This window comes from Amblyomma maculatum, chromosome 10 (genome assembly GCF_055883805.1).
Source record: "Amblyomma maculatum isolate TAMU_Amacu chromosome 10, ASM5588380v1, whole genome shotgun sequence".
NCBI lineage: Eukaryota > Metazoa > Arthropoda > Arachnida > Ixodida > Ixodidae > Amblyomma > Amblyomma maculatum.
In genome coordinates this window covers 27,916,534-27,939,704 of record NC_139353.1, presented here as the reverse complement: position 1 = coordinate 27,939,704, position 23,171 = coordinate 27,916,534, and the positions used below count along the sequence as shown (strand labels likewise).

At 44.4% G+C, this 23,171-nt stretch overlaps 2 protein-coding genes across 2 annotated transcripts; both read right to left on the bottom strand.

Annotated features, from left to right (window-relative positions):
* Positions 1–8,897: 8,897 nt before the first annotated feature.
* Positions 8,898–12,110, bottom strand: LOC146175974 ((3R)-3-hydroxyacyl-CoA dehydrogenase-like). The gene is made up of 3 exons (XM_084580890.1): positions 11,960–12,110; positions 11,441–11,634; positions 8,898–9,314 (listed from the first exon to the last, which is right to left on the bottom strand). The coding sequence occupies exons 1-3, from the start codon at positions 12,108–12,110 to the stop codon at positions 8,898–8,900; spliced, it is 762 nt and encodes a 253-aa protein (XP_084437016.1).
* Positions 12,111–16,208: 4,098 nt separating this feature from the next.
* LOC146175973 ((3R)-3-hydroxyacyl-CoA dehydrogenase-like) lies at positions 16,209–20,631 on the bottom strand. The gene is made up of 3 exons (XM_084580889.1): positions 20,475–20,631; positions 18,943–19,136; positions 16,209–16,978 (listed from the first exon to the last, which is right to left on the bottom strand). The coding sequence occupies exons 1-3, from the start codon at positions 20,623–20,625 to the stop codon at positions 16,562–16,564; spliced, it is 762 nt and encodes a 253-aa protein (XP_084437015.1). The 5' UTR covers positions 20,626–20,631; the 3' UTR covers positions 16,209–16,561.
* Positions 20,632–23,171: the final 2,540 nt, after the last annotated feature.

Below are 23,171 nucleotides of genomic sequence, written 5' to 3'. Positions count from 1 at the left end.
TTGTCGATGAGGAGTTGCCAAACAACACGTCGGGCAAATTTTCCTTCATGCAAGATTTGCTCGACGTGTTGTTTGTTAACTCCTCGTCTTATTTTGGACCTTACTTTGAACCCGGTAAACCATCATGCAATAACGACAACAGAGGTCTTTTAAATTCCTACTCCCTCACCTGTGGCCATTTATGGTTTAGAAGACGCCTTACAGTACGAGGAATCACCTCCTTGAAACCATTTCGCTGGCCTAAACATTGACTAATAGCAATGACCTCTTGCAGAGAGCGAACGATCACGAACAATGTCGCGGAAGCAATTCGATTGAATGAGGCCTGGGAGGTAATTAGCGTTGGAGATTTTTGTACTCTCTTTGCCATACACAGAGAAGCGTGTGGTTATTTACAAAGGAATCTGATATTTGCGAGCGACTTACTATTCACGAGTGTGTTTATGACGTCAGAACTGTGTGAAAGCTAGATGCCTAATAAATGCAACACTCGCCACTGATGAGTAAAGTTAAATATGCAGTTAAAAGAGGGAAATATCGAAAGTCTCCCTGTTTACGAAAATAAATGCGAGCAAAATATTTGGTTAAAACTAATCAAACGCTTTTAGTCTTGCACTTAGGTTGTCGAAGATTCATTTTAATAACACAAAACTGCCAATTACGAAACAAGGATATTAATGGGAAGCACATTAGTGGCGGTTTTATCACGAATATCCGATCCTCCTACAAGGAATAATAAAAAAAAAGGTAAACATGTTGGGTCTCGCCCCTTCCGAGTGCGAATTTCGCACTAGGAAGATAAAAGGGAACGGAAGAAGGACGCTTATGGAACAGTTGTTCTTTGGCTGTTCTTTGAAATGCTGTGAACATAGAACATCTCATAATAAAGTCAACTACGTCACCCACATTTCATGTGCTTCAATACCTCTCAATAATCCTGCAAGACATCGAAAAAAGATCGATATGTGGGGCACACTCTCTAATGGATTCGAATCAAGCATGTAAGGAGGATGTAAGTAGCCTGCACACGTATAACTAGAACTAGTGTCATAGGTTCTCTATTTTCCAGATATGTGCAAGTTTTTAACCTTTTTACCCTAAATCAAACATGAATATAGATCAAGGTTAAATTGAATATACAGTCGAGTAATCGTAAACCTGTTGCGTAGAAATCGCTATCGGGTCATAAAATGCCGCTCTACCCCAATCCCTTTTGTTATCACCCGTAAAACTACTGAAGAATAAAAAACACGGGAAGCCTTCTAAGTAGAGTTCATCGCATACAGAGCGAACAGTCCAGGACGAGGATGCAGGTGCGTGGCGCTGGTTGAAGAAAGCGAAAGTGAGCGAGAGAACGCACCAGCGACACACCAGCCGAAGCTGAAAGCACCCCATTGCTATGGGCGAAAGTATCACGCACACAGAGGAAAAATGAAATTTCCGCTGCTTAATAACGGCTTGAGTTATGATGAGGCACAGAAGCACTTACCATACGTTATTATACGTTACGTTATCATAAAAAAGAAAATTATGATAGCACCAAGCTGAAAATTCCGCGATCTCGCAGTTATCCACGTTATAAATAAAGCGCTTGTCTCGATGGCATGCTGGCGGTGGAAAAGCAACTGAATGATACCTCCACCTCGATGACGTACAGGTGCGGACATAAGTAAACGAAGCACGCTTTTACGTTCAAATTGAAATCACGCTTTCTGTACCGGAGATAAGAAAACAATATTTGTCCTAGGGAAAAGGCACTGATGTCTACTGCCGGTCCGCACATACCATGACTTTAGGTTTTAATTATGCAGCGTGTGAAAAATTTTAGAAAGAAAAAGCGTGCTTCGTTTACTTTTGTCCGCACCGGTACAGATATTCATTTGCAATGCCGCTGCCATGTTTTAAGGCGAAAACATTTAATGGCTCATGATGTCGTGGACAAAATGTGCCCCGCTTTTACGGCGTTCTGATTGGCCGAGACGGGATGATGTCATAGAGGTATCGACCAATCACAGAGCACCACCATAGTATGGCAAATGCGTGCCTTATATGGCCATATGTCAATTAATAACCAATTACTAATTAATTAATTAATTAATTAGTCGATTATTTATCAATTGATGACTAATTAAGTAAATCATTATTTAACTGTTTATTGACTTGCTTAAGTGAATAAATAATTACCTACTTAATTACTAATCTATCAATTAATTAACTAAATAATTAATTGTTAACTAGTGAGTTGCGCAGCAGAATGCGGCACTTAGGCTTTCGTCTGTCACTACTTTAGTCGCTAAAGTCCCTTGTAATTTGTTTTTTTATCATGACCATCCTGGGGTCAGGGCAGCAACAACAGCACTCAACGCAAGTCTGCCGAGAGACTTCTATGTCGACTGAATCTCGGCCCGGCCGTAGTTTGGCGCCTAAGGTGTTAAAATGACTACTATGTTCAAAGGAAAACTACGCCAACAACGAGTGAATGCGCGGAAGAAGCAGTGAAGAAAGCAAAAGTCGGCGTTTGCACATCCTCCTTCGCGCGTTTCATAACGCACAGGATCCTTTGGCCTCTGCACACACGTCTACACATAACAGTATTTGGCAAATGAGAGTCTTGGCAAAAATCACAACCATTTTGCCACGCTTCCTTCAGCGCCCACATGCTTCATCCCCTTCGCCTTTGATCCCGCGGCATAGCTCGGCGGATTGTCATGAATCTTCACGGATGTCATGCTCGTATGCCGCCTTCTTCGTATTGCAGGCAAATTCGTGCAAACAAAGCACGACTGCCTTCCCAGGCCGCCGGGATATCTCAATGTTGCGTCATCCCTCTCCTGTTACCTTCATCGGTAAGTTTCCAGCCGCAGCCTAGATAACAATACCAGGGAATCAAACCGGCTGAGTTTAGCCTTTGAACCTAATTGTGAAAGCAGTGCTGCATTTCTTACCAAATGCGAGTTAGGAGCGACTCCCGGCAAGAGCTGGCGATATCTCCGTTCACAGACTGAATCCACCGCCAGCAACTGCTTCTCTGTTCGTATAGGGCATAGTGCCAGCAGACAGCATTTGATGAAGGGGCGCTCTTAAGAACCTTTCACCTTCACCCTCTTTGGACAACGCTTATCTGTCGCTCATCGAACATCTGTTCAAACTTCCTCAAGCACACAGAAAGCATTGCTTTCCGTACCCGCTCATTTCACCGTATGCAAAGCTTGCAGCCAAGAAAGACTTCATGGTAACGGGTACCTTGGCAAAGGCGTGAGCAGAACAGTACCTCAGCGTTAGAGATTTCCGCACTGGAAAAATCAGTGGTACTACTGTTAGTGGCATATCAATTTCTTATAGTAATTCGTAGAACACTATCTCCGGAATATTGCTAGCAGATGCGACTTTTTGGCAGATGCGCAGATGCGCAGAAAGTGTTTATTTCCTTGCACTCCCTCTACTGAGTACAGATTACAAGCCATAACCGGGGACTATCAAGACTTTGGGCACAGGGAGGATAGTGACATGTGAGCTTTTAGAGGAGTTTCTTACCAAGAAAATCAGTGGTGCTTCCGTCAATGAAAGACGTTTATAATAAACATTTCTGCATAGTTTCGCTTAAGCGGTGCTCAAGCTCGACTTGAAATCTCTATTCAATAAGTTCTAATCCTATTAAAGGAAATAAAACCAATTGAAAGCCTGAGCTGATCCTCTCATACTCTTATCCTGATTGTGTTTTCTATGTTAGCAACATCTGTCATCACCTTCAACAAGGCTCCTTACAAACATTTATTTTTAAAACTTTCCCACCTTGATCTAGATTTGTGATGTCTTGACTAACCGACAGGAATTTGTTTATGCTAATAATACTGCTTCTTCCAGGTCTATCGCGCTTTAGGTGTGTCTCGGAGCAGCGTCCCAGGTCCCCGACTCTTTCTCATTAATTCATTAATGACATTACTTGAAGCATTTCCTGTACCATTTGTATGTTTGGTGACAATTACTGACGTATTAACAACAGCATCGCTTTTTTCGACCCACTTTTTTCTTATCGAACATTGTTTTAAAACCTGGTTAATGACTTTTATCCAACACCTACTTGTGTACTCTGTGGCGCCGTTATTTTTTGCACGTCTGTAAGTACCTCGGAAGTAATTCATTTCCTTAGTTTTCTTGAATTGCCGATGTTACAGGAATAACTAATGACGCTAACCATGTCCTGTCTTACGACGCCGTTTACCATTAGCTTCTTCTGTTATGTACCTCACCTATACTTAACATTAGTTCGTCCTGAGCCAGAATATTCATGAGCAGTTTGAGACCCTCACATTTCTTACTTCACTAAAACACTTGAATCAGTTGAGAACCACCCGGCTAAATTCATTCTCTCTGATTACTTTTATCATTCTGATATCACTGCCATGAACTCTAAGGTTAACCTACCTTACCTTGCGACACAGCGCAAAATCTGTCGACATAGCCTCTTTCCCAAATTTTATCACTCATCTCGTCAATTTTACGCCACCTCACCACGTCTCCCTTCTCACGAGTCATTGCAAAGCAGTTTATTCCTCTCACGCTCGAACTGCTCAACCCCTGCAATCTTTCTTTTTTCGAACAGGAGTCGACTAGAATGGCCTCGCTGCCGAAGTCGCACTGTACGCCAGCACCGCTCTTTTTAAGAATATCATCGAAAATATCGTTCTTCAACCCAAGTGCTGTTCTTTATATTAATATTTCGCGTTTCCTCGTATTCCCCTCATGTAATAGCCCTCTTCGGGGCCTCGTGGTTATAATAAATAAATAAAATAAACAAATAAATAAATAAAATGATATAAGTCGTTCACCGGAGTACATGCTACATATCATGTGGTCCTGTATGTGACAAAATAGCTGCAACAAGCGAAAAAAATGAAACACCGTATTCGTCAAAAAGATTTGAAATTATCCTGCCATCAAAACTTTTATGAAATAGGGGCCAAGGAATGAGGTATATTACACGTTGTCTTCAAAAGGAAGCCGTTATAGTCCTATATTAGCTGTATTTTGCTACCACAAAGGAACCAACCCGAGAAACCTTGGTTTGTTCTTTTTCCGGGGAATGCAATTTCTAGTGGAATTTTTTCTTATAAAGGTTATACCGGTTTAAACTATCCAAGTTGTGAAACAAATTTATTACCAAGCGTATATAAAGTTACTTACGTGCAGGGTGACGAAGTACTGGCTGCTTTTAATCTCTGCAGTGCACCAGAGTCCACTCAAAACCGCCTAAATTCACCGCATCCTAACCTAACCAACCTATTCTAAGTAATTAACTCTTAATACACTGCGATCAACGAGGCATCATCTCTATTTTCCAAACCAATCGTAATAAGCATAACATACTCATAATTCCCCTCAATTCACTACCAACCGCCAATATTTCCTAGCGATCTACCTAACTATAACTTGCTACAGCGTAATTCATTGGTAACCTGCGGGAACTCATCCTTATCCCACTGCAGTCCAACATAAAACAACGTATTCCAACCTACTGCAACCTAATCCAATGTAAATGTACCCTTAGTCTTCCGTCATCTATCCTATACCAACTTAATTCTGCCTAATTTACTTTTAATCCACTTCGACAGTGAACTAGAAGAAGAGACAGTGTAGCAGGCAGGAGTGGCTTCCCAAGGGGTGCTTGTCGTCGCATGTTGCAAAGGAAGCAGCGGCGCTGCTGTCGCCCGCTCTTGAACGCATTGCTATGGCGTTTTCGACTTCCTCTGAAAACAGCATTGACATCTTCCGGTGCGCGTGCGCCTAGAGCATAAAACAGCTAAATACTTCTTTTTGGTTGCGCAGCCGGTACTGCGAAAATATTTTGAGCTACTATTGGAACCGCTCAGACGCCATAGCGATTAACAGGTTTCTGGAGGAGCTGCCATCGCACTCTTTTCAGATTGAGCCCAAACAAGCAACGGTTTTCGGGACACGTGGTGACCCCCGTCCGTTACACTGCTTATTCCAGTTCATTCTACCACGACAATCCGACAAATGCTTTAGCATACCCAACCTCCTTGTCTTATCACTTTTCTTTATCAACAAAAGTGCCGTTTTGCAGTGCGCTCTTCGAGCACAGCAGCTGCAACGACAGCGCCGTGCAATCTGCCCGGCTCTGTTTGCCATCCTTCCTCCACGGCTAGGAAGCCCTACCAGCAAGCTCAGACTGCCGTTCTTGCCATCTAGTTGTTGCCCTACAGTAGCGACACAAAGTTGATCCGCAAATTAAATTATTGCCTGAGAGTGACTGAAACGCGTCGGTTACAGATTTCAGTAGAGCGCAGGTAGAAAAAAAGGGAAAGGCAGGCCTATTCTCTATTCTCTTGTGCTCTATTCCCGTCTTTTTTTTTCTACCTGCGTGGTCACTGAAGTCAGGTTTAACCAACTAGCCCAACAAGAATCAGTCTTGGGCTACAGATTTTCGCACCATTTCTGAACTCTCGTCGAGTTGAACAGATTAACTCTCTCTCATTCGTCTCCCGATTCCTCCCGACCACTTGCGAAAACTCAGGAGTTCAATGCATAGTACCCGCGGAGATGTTCGCTTGAGGGACTCAAACGGGACTTAGGGTTGTCTTTTATAAAACGCATGCTGCCCCAACATAGCTAGAAGTCTTCTTAGCAAGGTTCGGGCTGTGCTCCGGCGCATTTGAGACGCCAGCGGGCAGCTGTCGATGACGTCTTCGCCGGCGGCGCCGACGGCTCGTTCGGGTGTTTCGGGAGAAAGTGAGGGTCGACCCAAGATTCGCTCTCGAACACTCTCGGATGAGGTTGCCCAGGCCTCGTTTTCTTGTTCTATTTATACCGTTTATACCCCCTTCAGCGCCGAGAGCGGGGGGAGGGGTACTCCCGGAAAGCTTGGGACGTTGCTTCCTTACGTAATCTTTAATTCATTGTATACTTCCTGCTTCCCGTTGTTGTTGTTGATGATGCTGATGATGGTGTGGCTTTTCCCTTTGAAGCGGGCGTTCTCAGTTCTTGCGTCCTAGCGTCCTGCGTTAATCCTGCGTCCTGTTTTGGCCCCCTCTGTCGGGCTGAGAAGAAAGCGCGTTTCTTTATTTTCTTCCACAACTCCCAGGTGGCATGTGCCACGTTACACTATGTACAGTAATAAAACTTTTTTTTTTTCCAGGGACCGTCCATAGTTGAACGTCGTTAGGGTGCGGTCTGTCTGCTTGGCACCAGATCGATCGAGTAGCGAATCGCATCTCCTCGGTTGCTTGTTTTTCGAGTCGACCCTGGTCTTCTTCCCTCTTCTCTGGGCCCTTTTGTAGCTGCCCGTGTTCGTTTTCGCACTCCTCTGGCCGGGGACATCAATACGCACCACCACCACGTGCAAGGACGGGCTTGGTGGACCAGGTTTATTAGAGACCTGAAGACCGGGTCACACACTAAGAAATGACGGTGGACCTCCTCAAAAACGAAGGATGAAGATGAAGCAGAACGTACACCCGTATGAAAGAGCGCTCACAATATTTACACCAAGCGCATCGGCTCATCATTTTTGTCATTATTTCATGTTGCTCATGGCGGCAACTCTAGCCGGCCGCAGAAAAATACGGCTTTTAACCACTGAAGCGTTTAGGAGAAAATAAACAAGAACTTGTGGAGTCAGTCTAGAAAAATTGGGAAGCAACCTTCTTGCGGCACGAATATATGCTGCACAGGATGCTTCGCACCTTTCAGAAAAACCGGCAAAACACATCTACTGGCCTCAGACCAATTTATTGCGTCTCCCACTGCGATCAGGACGTCTCTACATACAGAGCTGCACAGGGCAACGATTTCTCAATTGTGGTTATCCAATACAATCAGGAACAAGGGCTGCCCGCTAAAGCAGCTCGCTTTCAGCAAAGCACCCAGAATTCTAGGGACTGATATCACATGCAGCGATCTTACACTGCACTTCATAATCTCTTGAAACGTTCACCAACCACCGCACACTCCCTTAAGAGGACAAGAATCGTCTTGGCGAAACAGTGCACCAACTCGTTCTTCAACACTGCGGTTTACACAAACATACTGCATACCCTCATCTTGAACAATATAGGTACGGGGAAACAGTCAGCCTTAAACACATCCTATGGGACTACCTATAGGACTCTCATCGAAGCTGCCCTACTTGAATCCCGGGAGGAAGTGTTGTGCGACGTGAATCCGAATGTGCAATTAGGCGTTGTAAACCGCACTGAAGAAGTCACCCCCATTCGCCAGCTGATCGTCACTTCGCTCTTACACTTACAAGGCCCTGTAACTCTCTTTTAGACCATAAATTTTTCTCTCTCCTTCTCTCGCCCACGTGGGTCATTAGTACACGGCTGTTCTGTACATATCTTCCATCAGCTTTTTTAGGTCACTTGACATACCGACGGGCTAGGCTCTAAAATTGACAATGTTTATTTCATCTCTTACATAAATTCACCATTTATCCAGCCAGAATAAAGGCTGTAAATACTATACTAGAGCTAGTTATTCGCTGGTAAATCATCTTGGGGGCAAAAACATTTCGAACGGATACAGTTTGCGCGAAGTTCAGTACACGTTACTTGTTTCACCCGCCTCTACATACTTCTTTTCGTGATGGTGAATTTCGTTTTGCACAAAAAGGTGCCTCAAATTCCAGATTCCAATGCTGATAGTAGGACGACGTACCTCCACCAACCCAACTCCACATCACTCCTGCCTTTCAGGCCTACTTCCAGCTCGTTCGCGAAGTGCCTGTTGAGACCTTGCAAAAGGAGATACAATACTGAACAGCTCCTACTTTGAAGTAGAAAGAGGTCCAAATTTATTTTTTCTCCCTTTCTCTTGCATCCTGGAAATCAGGTCAGCTTTAAGAATACAGAAACGCGCATCTAGGTTTGGCTGATCAATTACATGCGCAGACCTCCGGTGACTTCCAGAACAGCGCCCGTGATGAATGAGCTGGCGCTAGGCAAACAGAGGAACTTGACGGCTTCGGCAATCTCCCGAGGCTCGGCAGACCTCTTGAGGGGCGTCATTGAAATGAGCCCCGCCTTCTGCTCACTGCTGGTATCTTGCGTCATTGGTGTCTCCGTGTAGCCCGGGAGCACGACGTTGCAGCGGATACTGTGGTCAGCAAACTCTTGCGCAGCCGTTTTGGTGAGGGCTACAACTCCGGCCTTCGAAGCACCGTACGCGCCGCAGGCGAACCAGCCGCCTTTGCCCGCTATGCTGGCTATGTTCACGATGGCGGCGCCCCCTTCGGGTAGTGTTTTCCCCGAACGCTTCATCTCGCGCCCGGCGGCTCGAGTCACAAGGAAGGCCCCCTGCAACAGAAAATTTGGTTTGGTTTGGTTTGTGGGGTTTAACGTCCCAAAGCAACTCAGGCTATGAGGGACGCCGTAGTGGAGGACTCCGGAAATTTCAACCACCTGGAGTTCGTTAACGTGCACTGACATCGCACAGCACACGGGCGCCTTGCTTTTCGCCTCCATGAAAAAGCGGCCGCCGAGGCTGGGATTCGATCCCGCGCCCTTGGCAACAGTAGTCGAGCGCCGTAATCACTGCTCCACCCCGGCGGGAGCAACAGAAAGTGGGCTAACGTGTGAGTATGCTGGGATCATTTAGCATAGTGGTCGTGTCGTTTCTTGCTCCATAAGTATCTTGTTCGCTCTCCTGCCGTTCTGTGGTGGGACATTTATTGGCGTGTCAGCAAATGACGCCTGCCAGACCTTTATAGCTTTAGGATCGGACTTTTCTGCAGCGGAAAGCTGTCAGTGCCTCAGTTAAGAAAAAATTCTGATTCCCTCATCAACTCTCACAGTATGCAGCAGGTCTAGACTCGCCATAGTTTAAATCACACTGTCGTTGCAGCCATGAGAAACATATATGTGCTTATCAGCATATTAATAGTTGCAGGTATACAGGGAACTCTTGTGAACGCTGATAGCGTGTAAAAGGCCACTTGGATAAGCGGGACGAGGGGGCAGGGGGGGGGGGGGGGGGGGGAATGTAAAAGGAACACAGGACAGAAGGGCTGCAAAACTGCATTTGCAGAGGTAGGACACTAGCAACACAGATGTGCACAACCACGTTAGTAAATGATAGGGTGGTGACACGATAAAGATAATAGAAATCTTTCGAATACAGAATTATGGCTGATTTTAGCATAACTCTTGAGAACTGCCAAACACTATGGTTACATACGGGCAGGAACGCCTCCTCAAGTATTTATCACCCTCCTAAAGTACGCTCTCTTTCTTGATGATTATCTGCAATCTATTACAGAAAACAAACTTTTTGTCAAATACTGAGTGGTGAGAATAATATAGATTTTTATCTCATTTTACGCGCAAACGCGAGTTGTAATACAAGTTGCAAAACAGCGGATTTGCTAATGCTATCAATAAACCCATATGTTCTCGGGAAGCGACGACAATTGATGTCTTAATTAGCAACTCTTCGCTTGACTGTCAGGAGGCATTAATGCGCGGAAAAGTAATCACTTGCCCATATTCCTGTTTATACATGGCGTTAACCCTTCAAAATGACGCGTTTTTCCTGCGGCAAACAATCGCCTTATTTATAAATCGGGACACATTAGTCTTCTTTCGGACAGCACAAGCGGCAGTACACTGGAATGTTGGGGCCAGCAAAAACGATCAGGATAACACTTATAATGCATTCAGTACTACATTTACGTTTACAAGCATTGTTTTCCACTTGAGATTCTAAAATACTTTTAAGGCTCGTAAACCCTAAATAACACTGGAATGCTCCGTAGTGATAAAAAATGCACATATACAGTCGCTTTATCCAAACCAGATTCCGGAATGTCTGTGTGACTTCTAAGACGTATCATAATAGAGTCACCTCTTTTATTTGCCAAGCAAAGTAAGAGTGTATATAATAATTACTTTTTCCAGCCGTATTTAAATGGGATGATCTTGCGTGGAAAGCTTTAAATGAAATTTTGAATCGGGTTGACATGCTGTCAAAATGCTGGATGCCTTAGTGACAACCTCTGTCTTCGTGGAGAAAAAAGTTAGCTGGCAAATTTAACGAATGCTTCATGCATCTAGTATACATGTCGACCATGGCCCCAGCCACAACTTCCAGGTCCCTTACACTGCGTGTTTTGTTTCCTGTAAACCAAGTTAATATAGTATAAATCAACATTATTCAAACAGCTGCACATCTGCTTCGCATTTGATTAAGTGCACAAATCGGCTGTAATTTGCGTTTTCGTTTCGCGTACATAATATAAACTCAACAATAATTAAGAAAGCCGCAATGAAGGGTTGGATTTTCACTGAATTATACAGCACATATCCGCGCTTAACGCTTGCAGGAATCCGCCCGTGAAGCATTTGTCTTTTTCGTTTAAATCCGATGAAATACGTTTGGCGCTGGAAACAACTGAACAACTGGAAACAACTGCTGTCAGTCTTACCCTCAGATTGACACTTATGACTTCATCGAACAACTCATCCGTGGTGTCCTCGAGAAGAGACCAACCAAAAATCCCGGCGCAGTTCACAAGAATGCTGAGTGGTAGCGTGCACTTGTTCCTAATGCTGTCGAAAAGTCTCTCCACGGAAGAAGAGTCTCGGACATCTACATACTCGGCCAGGTGCTTTGCGTCCCCTGTACGACAAAAACGCATTGACACAGCCACTCTAAATAACGATCAGAAATAAATGTCGTGTGTGGAAATATAATATATGCAACAGAACAAATTTATACCGGGTATTTCAAAATTTTCAAAAACAAATTTAAAAAATATAGGACAGACTGACTCCTACTGATTGCCTCGCTCAACGCCTCAAGAACATCTGAGTACATTCTAAGTAGATCCAGCATTCTGCGACTAACTAGCGTCATCTATGCTGAAGTTATCACTGATGATTTACGTGACTGCGTACATAATACACCGTTCCCGTGTAACACTAGCTCTGAGCATTTCACTGACCTGGTAGCGATTCGGCCACTTTGCGCGCATCCTCCACATGCCTGTTGGCGACGACCACGGTGGCTCCATCGGCAGCTAGAGCGTGACACACGGCTTCGCCGATGCCGCTCGAGCCTCCGGTCACAAGAGCCAGTCGACCACTCAGAGCCATATATCTGCCTACTTCTAGGTCCCTTCACTCTTTGCCCGGAATACGGAGTGTCTACCGCTGAGTCTTCAGAGGGAAATTATGCAGGAGAGTGCGGTGTGCACGAACCTGTCTACCCAAGTTGTCAAGAAGGTGAAATTTGCGCACAAGCCCACATGTGCCGAAATAGTAAGAGGGGGAATGACCTCTTCGTGATCAAGGCTATCAGCCGGATGGGCGAGGATATGCTAGAGTGTTTTCCCTGTTATCTGCAAACTGAAATGGACTGAAATAGAAAAGCGAGGAGTTGGTGCATAGATAAAAAATGCCGTGTACACATGTCAGGCGAGCATGCAAGAGCCGTCCAGGAAATAAGCTCTTCGAAATCATCGATCATCTCTATGTAATGCGTAACTGTACAGGGAAGCTTGAGATCGCATAGTACATCTCCAGTTGGCGTTACTGATAAGTGCTTAACAGTGTTACTAGGGTCAGTACTGCCCCTGGGGTGGCCGTCGCATCATTCGTGATCCAGATTCTTCTAGCCCTGTAGCATTGTGCCACGCATTGTTATTCAGCTATCTGCATGCGGCATGGTAGACGTTATTAAATATAGCCATATGAGACACCCAGTTTGTGAATATGCTTAGATGTTCATATCTTAGCCTTTACGGCCCTGGTGGTGTCAATTGACACCGCAACACAAATGTTACACTAGCGCGTCAGCAACAGTAGAAAAGCTGCTGATAATTATTACAATAATTCCTTCAGGATTCCTTTTTCTATTTGTGCTACTCTTGTCGCATTTATACGAAGCTGTCTGGTACGACGAGGATGCAGATGCAACAGGGTGAGCCATTGTTAATGAAGCTGCAGTATAGCAAAGTAGTAAATTTATATCTCATTAACAATTATTTATTTTGCACCACTATTTTTAAATATTTCTGAGCTTGTATCCAGATTTTAAATATTATTGAATGTGTATAGGTCTTGCTAGAACATATTTTGGACATGTGCGCTTTTGGCATCATCAAGGCTCAACGGTTGTCAGTGGGGGTCATTGAGTGACGCTAAGGATTATTTCTGGAGGGCGCTTCTTTGGTTTTTCTGCAGATATATCAATATTAATAAGGCTGTTTGAGTGCTGACATCAATTATAAGTTGCGGCAATCAGGCAATATAGCATGCTTGCTTTTGAAAAAATATTTAAAATTTTCTATTACAGACCACAAATTCTTGAATCTAGCCATTCTTGAATATTGGGGAACAGCAAGAGGAAAAATTAAAAGTTAGAAGAAATTCACCTTTGAACTTAAGCTTTCACTGAACAGTTTTTTCACTCTCTTCTTCCCGTGGACACCGCCAGGGAGCGTGAGGAAGCTAGTGTGGTACGTGGACCACAGATAGTGCATCACCTACGGGCAGAACGTGTGCCTGCCCTCTATGCTGGGAACAATACACGGTTTTGTTTTGTTCGGAGACTTACTTGCAATGTAGTATTGCTATTTTTCTTAATAACGCGAATACAATATGCTCGTAAATGCGTTTTCTTTTCCCAACAGGTAGCGGCACTGCCATGAGCTATGGATGAAACGGGATTTTTTGTAGGCTGTGTAAAACTGAATTTCTTAAAATAGCAAACTACAGAATACAAAAGTAAACAAATTTCTTTATGACAGCTCCACATTCCAAAATTCAACACATTTTCATTCTCTTCTTTGATGTTACAGCGGTTCGGGTTAGACGGAAACGCCTATCAAATTTCGCATTTTGCACCCATGGAGCCCCGATGTCCTATTTTGACACTATGTCTCTAAACCTATAATACTTGCACTGCGAGCTATACACTTTTACTGCGTATTTATTGGACCGTTTAGATAAATATAACACACAGAAAAAACATTTCAAAATAACAAATCATGGGCCGAAAGGGTTAAAAAGCAGAGAAACAATATGATTAAATCTTCTTTGTGAGAAAAAAAAAAAAAAAACTAATGAAGAGGCAAACACAGGAATGTTTTGTGAGATAGACGAACACGGATATTAATATGGTGACAATTAGTAAAATCAGGACTAAGTGAATACTATACAGTCAAGAATTCGAACTTTACTTGAGAATTAAAATGTTTACAATGACATGAGTAGAAGGCGGAAAAACAGTTAAAGGGCGAACCAGCCAGAATTCATGCAAACGTTTAAGACAAACTGAATTGTCACTTGCAAGAAAATGACCGGGAAGAAACCATCAGCTGTCTGATGCGTTTTCGATATACGCAGGGAGGGTCAGTAATATGAAGTCACGAATTCAGCGCAAAAATAAAGAGAAATGAACGAAGAAGGACACATAAGACAGGCAATCGCCTTATGTGTCTTTCTTCGTCCATCGCTCTTTATTTTTGCGCTAAATTCTTCACTTAACGGATCACCAACTAGCCCGGCAGCATGCTCTCCTCATCTCATGGTCATAATAATAATAATAATAATAATAATAATAATAATAATAATAATAATAATAATAATAATAATAATAATAATAATAATAATAATAATAATAATAATAATAATAATAATAATAATAATAATAATAATAATAATAATAATAATAATCAGACTGACTATATCCACTGCAGGGCGAATATCTCTACCATATTCTTCCAATTAACCAGGTCGTGTGCTAGCTGCATCTATTTGACCCCTGCGAACTTCTTAACCTCATCCGCCCACCTAACTTTCTGCCACCCCCTCTATACGCTTTCCTTCCCTTGGAATCCAGTTTGCTACCCTAAGCCACCATCGGCTATCCTGTCTTCGCGCTACATCTCCTGCCCATGCCCATTTCTTCTTCTTGATTTCCACTAGAATGTCAGCAACTCGAGGTATTTCTCTGACCTAGTCTGCACACTTCTTTTCTCTAAACGTTTCATCTACCATTTTTCGTTCCTCCACGTTTCAGCCCCATAGGTGAGTCAATAACATGGTCAATAACATCTGAAGAGGTGAATGTCACAAGGCCCACACGAGCACACAGGAAAAAAAAAAAAAAAACACGGAAGAGGTGCCTCCTGAGATGGGTTAGGGCTTGCGTGAGCTGCTGTCACGTGGGAAGCAATCTCTCTATTGAGCTCGAACCCTTTTCCGTGTCACATTGCCCTGTTCGCACCCCAGTGTATTTTGTCTTACGCGTATAGAAGCACTGACCCGCATTCTTTTGTGATCATATCGCTGCGCTGTCGCAAGCCTCGACCCCATGGTTTGCGTCACAACGGCTTCCAAAGTTGTATCATTGCAAAGTACTATTCGTTGACCCGCAAAATAAACCAGTGTTCTTACGCAGACTGTAGATGTGTCCTTTATCCAGCGAGATCATGGTTCGTGGATCCGTTCTCTGGAAGGCGGCGACTTGAAATCACGGGTTAAAATATTTAATAACGGCAACACACACTTCCATAACGCCACTGTTTACGCATACGATGGCATTCAGAAACCTCATGCTCCAGTATGAACTACCAGTGTTCCAGATCAGAGCCAGTTTGTGGAGACATACAGGGTCTGTCATCAAAGTGATAAGACTAGTCGTGTCTTTGCCCCCATATGAGCGCAATTAGAAAACAGTTTTTGGTGGTTGGTGCGGAATCCTTCAGCTTCACAATGCAGCTTCACAATGCCAACTGCCCTCGTCACATGTGACGAGGGCAGTTGGCTTCGATCAGACAAAGCAAGTGTGCACAGCCTTGAGCGTGTACCGGCGTGTTTCGCAGCTATGTCTAGGAAAGTGGCTAGGAAATACCCCAGAAACGGTCCGAACGCCCGCCGACGGCGCCTATGGACGCCGATAATGACTTAGACAATTCGACGACAGAATAAATGTTAGATTTATGATGGTTTCAATCTGAGCGTGCATATTCCAGCTTAGGGGTAACAAACGTCAGAAACGTTATCGCTTCAACACAGGCAGGAGCGAGGCTCAAGATTCTGTGGAGGGAACCAGTCAGGACATCCGCGACTACATTAATTTTTGGTAACCCCAAATGCAGATTTTAGTGTCCTCATGACAGATTTCAGGTGCCCTGAAGGAACTTAAATTTATTTTAGACGAAGAAGGTAGACGAACTTAAATTTATTTTCAACGAATCTGCATAAAAGACACGCAGATAATAGCGTCATAGTGTGATAGCGTGTCATAAGCAGCTTGCTGGGTTTGCTGACTCTTAGAAGGAACAACGGCAAAGGAAATGCACCTGTCCTGCCCAGATCTCGTAACTTCTGGACTGCAGCCTCATGTCCCACACAGACCCTGTTTAGCACGTCCACAGCGTGCTCGGTGAGATGTGATCGACGGGAACAGTACTGAAAGGCTCCGCGAGGGTGTTGAAAGAGAAATAAAATTTATTCTTCTCGTGGTTCTCTTGAACCACAGTCGCCGATTAATTAATCCCCGAGAATACGCAGATGCACGCGTCTGTCTGTGGTGCCATTCACAAGTAAAGTCCTCCAGTCACTTCCAGCACAGCCCCCGTGACAAAAGAACTAGCGCTGGGCAAGCATAGGAATTTGATCGTTTCGGCGACCTCCCGCGGCTCAGCGCACCTCTTGAGCGGCGTTATAGAGACCAGCATAGCCCTGTACTCCTCGCTCGCAATACGCGCCATCGGTGTATCGGTGTAGCCCGGCAGTACAACGTTACAGCGGATGCCGTATTCTGCCAATTCCAGCGCCGCTGTCTTGGTGAGGGCCACAACTCCGGCCTTGGAAGCAGCATACGCGCCACAGTTTCCGCAGCAGCCCTTGGCCGTGATGCTGCTAATGTTCACGATGGCTGCGCCTCCTTCCGGCAGAGAGTCCTTGGAACGTATCATCTCGCGACTGGCGGCCCGCGTCACAAGGAAAGTGCCCTGCAGAGAGAAATTGGTCGACGTTTAGCTTTATGCCTGCTTGAATTATTTACCTGAACATGAAGATCGCACCACATCTCATTCTCAATGTTCATCCCAGCTGTTTCACCCGCATTAGAAGCATGCTGTGGCAGGGCAATTGCAAGACTTGAAAGCTTCAAGGTTAGGCAATATTTTTGCTCCGAACTGTACGCACTTCAAGAGCCTCACCCACACTGAATTATTATAGCTACCAGCACTTTAATAGCAGAGCACCTTAGTAACCCCGGCAAGAGTAATGTTAAGCCAATGTGGGTTATACGTGTGGGCTTCCTTTTTTGTAGTATCTGCTACATGGAGCGTAGGGTAACAATTACCCGGAGCGGCCGCGTATCAGGCTAACCATTCGCCTTAGAACAGATATTGACCTTGTTGTCATGAGTGTGCTCAGAACGTCCCAGGTTCTTGCGAATAGCGATCGTTATAAGGTCACAATACTTATGGCTACTTTACAACATTACACCTCAAACTGTTCATGTTACGGATGAGCCATACTCCATAATGCACACAGAAAGCAACACTCTTGGACAATATTGTGTAAATCTGATTTAAACTCAGGAGCCAAAATGGAACACCACCCCGAAAACGTCGGCCTATATGAAAATTGAGCCTCTCTGGTGATAGTGTCAAACGTCAACTGTTCCTTCATTAATCGCTACCTTGTAGTTTGAGCGGAAGTGGTTATGCCTTGTAACTTGATTGAAGATAAAGCGCACGGGAAGACACACACAAGAGAAGAAGACACAGAGGACACGTGTCTTCTTCTCTTGTGTGTGTCTTCCCGTGCGCGTTATCTTCAGTCGAGTTACAATGCACCATCTAGCCCAACTTCAAGTTTAGTGGTTACACCTGTTCCATAAATATGGTACCTGTTTCACCTTCTATACGTTTGATGCGTAGAGGTCCAGAATAATGACTCTCGAGAATGTTGTCCCAGACGGCACTGTATAATACAACATAGCGAACTTTATCATGTGGAGAAAGAATGGTTCTTCGACAATGTTGTATGGGTACATATCATGAGTTACGAAGCGAGTTATCATTTTGGTCATCTGTTGGGCTTTCTGGGCCGATGCCTTTATTTTCGGCTTGAAGCTATCAGCTATGGATAGTTGTTGACCACTCGCCTTGCTTTTACCCTTGACTTCGGATGACCTTTCACGTGCGTGCCGTTTCTCTTAGCATGTCCTTGTGCAATTCCAGATGTCTCTTTAAATGCGCTAATAGAGTTGTTGTACCTGTCGGGGCCTTTAGGTTAAGAAGTCGGATTGCTGACCGCATACACGCCCCTCATTATGCTCTGGAGTGGTCCAATGAGGCTTCGACTCATCTCGACAACGCGCGCTTCAAATCATTCATTGAAAATATTGCTAATTGAAAATATAACTTGATGTAAGCTAATTGAAAATATAACTTGATGTAAGCCCGCCCCTCATGTAATGCCTCTCGCGGGCCTTTAAGGTACTAATAAAAGAATAAAAGAAAGACTGTTCAAATGCCATCGCGGCAGAGACAGAGTCACCCACTAAACGCAATCGACCGCACCGGCGAGATTAGTTTTGTACGCCTTTGTTCTCGGCTTTCCTGGCTTGCTTTGGATTGGATTGGAAGAAGTACTATGAATCCGGAACCTAAACGTTCGAATACGCCTTTTCCCTGCTGCGTGTGGATATTAGTTCGCGCCGAATATTTCAAACTTTCCAAATAACAAAATTCGAATCGAATAGAGCATTTTTAGTTAAACTATTCGAAAATATCGAAAATCCGCAGAAACCTACCCTTAAGCCTCAGTAAGCCTTTCGAGTGGGTAAAGCCAGCCCCATCAACCAGTTATTGTTGTCGTGTGCGAGCAGCAAGCTTCATGTATCTAGCGTCAAAAACACCTAATTACAAATTATTGCCGATCAAACTGCTTCCAGTCTTACTTTCAGGTTGACCCTCATGATATCGTCGAACAGCTCATCCGTAGTTTCGGTGAGAAGCGATGGACAAAAAAGCGCTGCGCTGTTGACAACGATGCTAAGTGGAAGCGTGGACTTTGTCCTGATGTTGTCGAAGAGTTTCTCCACGGAAGAAGAGTCCCCGACGTCCACGTGCTCCGCCAGGTGCCTGCCACAGCCTGCAGCGCAGAATGCAAGACACCATCAATGTCACGAGGGTGTGCAGCCATTGAAAACAAAGACAAGGAAAAAGTAAACGTATGGCATCTTGTGGGTGCGGGGCTCTGCTATCTGGGGATTACATCTTGTGTTAACCTAACCAAATATTTGTTGTCATAGAGAGAGGCAGCCTTTGCCATAAAAGGAGACAAGTCTGGTAGAGGGATAGAATTAATATTTATTAATTAACCTCAAGCCGATGATTTGGGGTCTATATCGCGATATAGGCACTAATTGGCTTGAGGCGACGACCCTGAACCAGGGCGAATCAATAAATCTTACTATCGCGCTACTGGATAGGAACAATGAGCTGTGTCCAGAGTAACAAACCAGCAGAAGGAGCGGCCCAGATCACCCAAGAATAGAGTATCTGGGATTGTAGGAACTTGAGTTGTAGGTAAGATGTGTGAATGATAACACTTCAAGGGATCATGCACTCTCACATTCATGTCATGCGCACGACATGAGTAAGCGCCAAGGTAGAAGTGCGTTGTATGACATTTATATACCCATGTAATGAAACGGACAATGATAGTTTTGTCTAGATACTAGATTGGATGATGTCAAAGACCATCTTAGTCATTGTATTACAAATGTTCGTTTGATCGATTGATGTTGCTGCCCTTATAGTGGGAAATGAAGCGGCAAACTCTTCACTTTGGCTTGCAGCACTTACCAGCAATGAGTTTGCAATTACAGCTTGCAAAAATTAATCCTCAACTAAAGCCGAAAAGAAGCTACCATTGGGGCTTACCTTCTACCGTTCTGACATTCTATAGGCCTCAGCCATAGTTACCAGCGAGAAATCAGAGCCCAAAAACTTGGTATCCCGGCACTGTTTAATGGGCGGCGACGCAGCACTAGTATGGAAGCGCTATTGCCTGATCGGGGTTGCAGATTTTAGAAAAGCAAGAAGCCCATGTGACTGCACGTAACTTTAGCACTGGCTTTGTGCATATATTCAATGCCGCCAACTTTTTGCTAACAGGTATACCATATTCATTTAAGTACGTGCATGTATCTGTAGGCACACAGTTCGCTAACAATTGATCATGTTTTTGGCCATCAAAGCTACGTGAGCCTGATTGTATGACTCAGGGCTTGTTTTTCTTGTGCTGTTATTGAGATAACCTCCTGACATGTTATATTCATGCATGTATCCGGCAACGCATATTCAAGCTAGGTTCAATGTTCTCGTTTTAGCTAGCATGCACCTTCTCAATGTTATCTGGGTGCTTCATACGAAATAGCCGCTCACCAGTAAGTCATGTTACTCAGAATGCCGACGACTTACTGACCTGGTAGCGATTCGACGACTTTACGGGCAGCTTCTATGTTCCTGTTTGCGACGACCACGGTAGCGCCTTCAGCGGCTAAGGCATGACACACCGCTTCGCCGATTCCACTCGAACCTCCAGTCACAAGAGCCAGTCGCCCGCTCAGAGCCATGGCTGCAGAAGCCTAGGTCCACTCACTGTCTCTCTGCCTGCCTGCGGGCCGTTCGCAGCGTTTACAGCCAAGTGTTTCGAATAATTTTATAGAGGTATGTAGCGCCCTCCAGTTTCTGCGCCCAGGGGATTGTGTGAGATAATCCGCAGTCTACGTATGTCGACGTAGCCAGGTTGCACTCCTCAAGAACAGCCATTCCAACAAGGCAAAATGATCCTGAGCATGTTTTTGTTTCCGTTCGTGCGTACGTGTCAGCGTTTCTGCATAACTGAGCACAAGTAAGAAGGCTAGAAGATATTGTTATGACGACATTTCTGACCCCCTGAGTCAGCATCTGATAACGGGCTAAGAGATAAGCCATGCTCGGGTCTTCAGCATTCGTGAGCTCAGTGCAACTACCGACACAGTAAATGCTCGGTTTTGTTTTGGATGCACATATGCACGGGGAAATTTGGTATCGCTACTCTTAGCAGCAAACCCAAAATACAAAAAAAACACCTCGTGACCAACTTGAAACGTGAAAACGTTTACATGTATGCCTCTGTGTAAAGTGCAATATTTTAATGAGCTTCAAGCTTAAAGCAATATAGGAAGCTAGTATCGGCAGGCTTTAAGATACTTGAGGGAAAAAATTGATGTTGAAGGAGCTGTACTGCTCAGTTAAAACCCCGAATTGAAATTAAAACTTTTTCAACAGCGGCAACAGTCGCACAACTTTACTGGTGATGTAAGCTTCTAATTTATAACAGAAATTAGTAGAAGAGTTACTTCCTTCGGCTATCTTCCATGGAAACCTTGAGAGTTTTATTAACAATAATTGTCTAATGTTTGCTCCATTGGGGCAAGAAAAACGCAGTACCATTAAGACAAAAAGAAGAGTTACGGCCGCTTTGAAATTTAACGCGTGACCTTAGCTGACCCTACCTGACCTTACATTAACTGGACGCTCAGCAGATTTGACGGTATTGATTTCGATAGTGAATAGGAATTTACTAAGAAGCAAAACCATGACAACTATTTATTCGCGAAGTTTTTTTATTATCGTAGAAGAACTGCAACTCGCACCTCTTGCTCGGCACCTAAGAAACTGAGCCCGAAGAAATATTTTATTTCCTTTTCGACACCGACCCAGATGACGGTACTGAATCGCGCGCAACATGCTCTTCTATGAAAGCAACCAAAACATATGATATAGAGAAGGAATAACATTGATCGCGCTAGCTGATGCGCGTTCCAGTACCATAGCGCCGAGACTGTCCTTGCCCAAGTGACGTCCTGTTCGGATGGGAGACCCGAACAACCCCATTTCTAAATTCAGCACGTCCACAATCATTGCGTTGAAAATAATTGTATCGCAAAGTACATGCTACCTTTATAAATATAACTATGTGCACATGCATTTTCTGTGGCAAAAAGTGAAGGAGAAACCTTTTTCCTTTCAAGACCCTATGGTCCTTCATCGTACTTCGAGGGCTTCACTATGTGGCTGAAGAAAAACCGAAAACTTTCGACGAAGAGTCTGGGAAACTGTGGCTAGTTTCGGTTTCATCTACTTCAGCGCAGTTGGCGACTGAACGAAATTGATGTTTATAAACGATTGACTGCGTGTGCACGCATGCGCCGCGAAAAGATGCGGTGGTGGCCAAGTTGTCTCAGGCTCTAGGGAGGCACTTCTTTTTCGCCAGTGGTGGTTCGAATTGCGCATGAAGACGAAGTCGTTTACGACGCTTCGATAGGCTGTCGCCACGCAGCTATGAAATAAATTGGTGCTAGCATCTTAAATATGGTACAATAGGCATCTATGTAAGCTTCTTACCCTTAAATGTTCTAGTGCACGTTGTAATTTCCTTGTATTATAATTTCAACACTGACATTCTGTATTGTTTTTCGAGCTGTATAGAATTGATTGTATAGACCTCTCCTTCTTGGGAATGGTAAGCCTGCAGTATGGCTTAAACAATTATAACACCTGAACTTTGCTAAAGGCTCCATGAGGTCAGATTTTCGAAATTCCCCGTTTAGGTTATACCACTATTATATCGTCTCGGTTTGAGATAATAAATCAGCGTCAGGAGGCGCTTCGTGTTTTCGGCTTTGGTGCTTATATCCCTTGTCGGTGATATTCGTTGCGCCTGCTGTGCTTGCCCGGATTTTGTTTTCGTTGTGATCTTTGCTGTGGCAGGCAAGCACGTCGAGACTAGGCTCAACGCCCCGCCCTGCATGCGAATTATGCGTTTGACTGATATGCGAACCCGGGGGAAACTCACGAATTTAGAAGTTAAAGCTTCCGAATTCATTTCGGGACTATCATGAAGGGGGCAGCAGAAGCATTGGCGATTCTTTCCAGCTAAGGGAAACACCAAAGTGGCCGATGTAATGTTCCAGCGGCATTCTAGTTTGCCGAAAATGTAATTTCACTGACTGTGCGCCGAGCTAGACAACGACTGAAGTCTAAAAACACTGTGGCGGTCTTACTCGCTCAGAAGTGAAGAGCAAGCCATTCGCATTCTCGGGTTCTCTAGGATAGATAGATTGCCGGGAAGCGT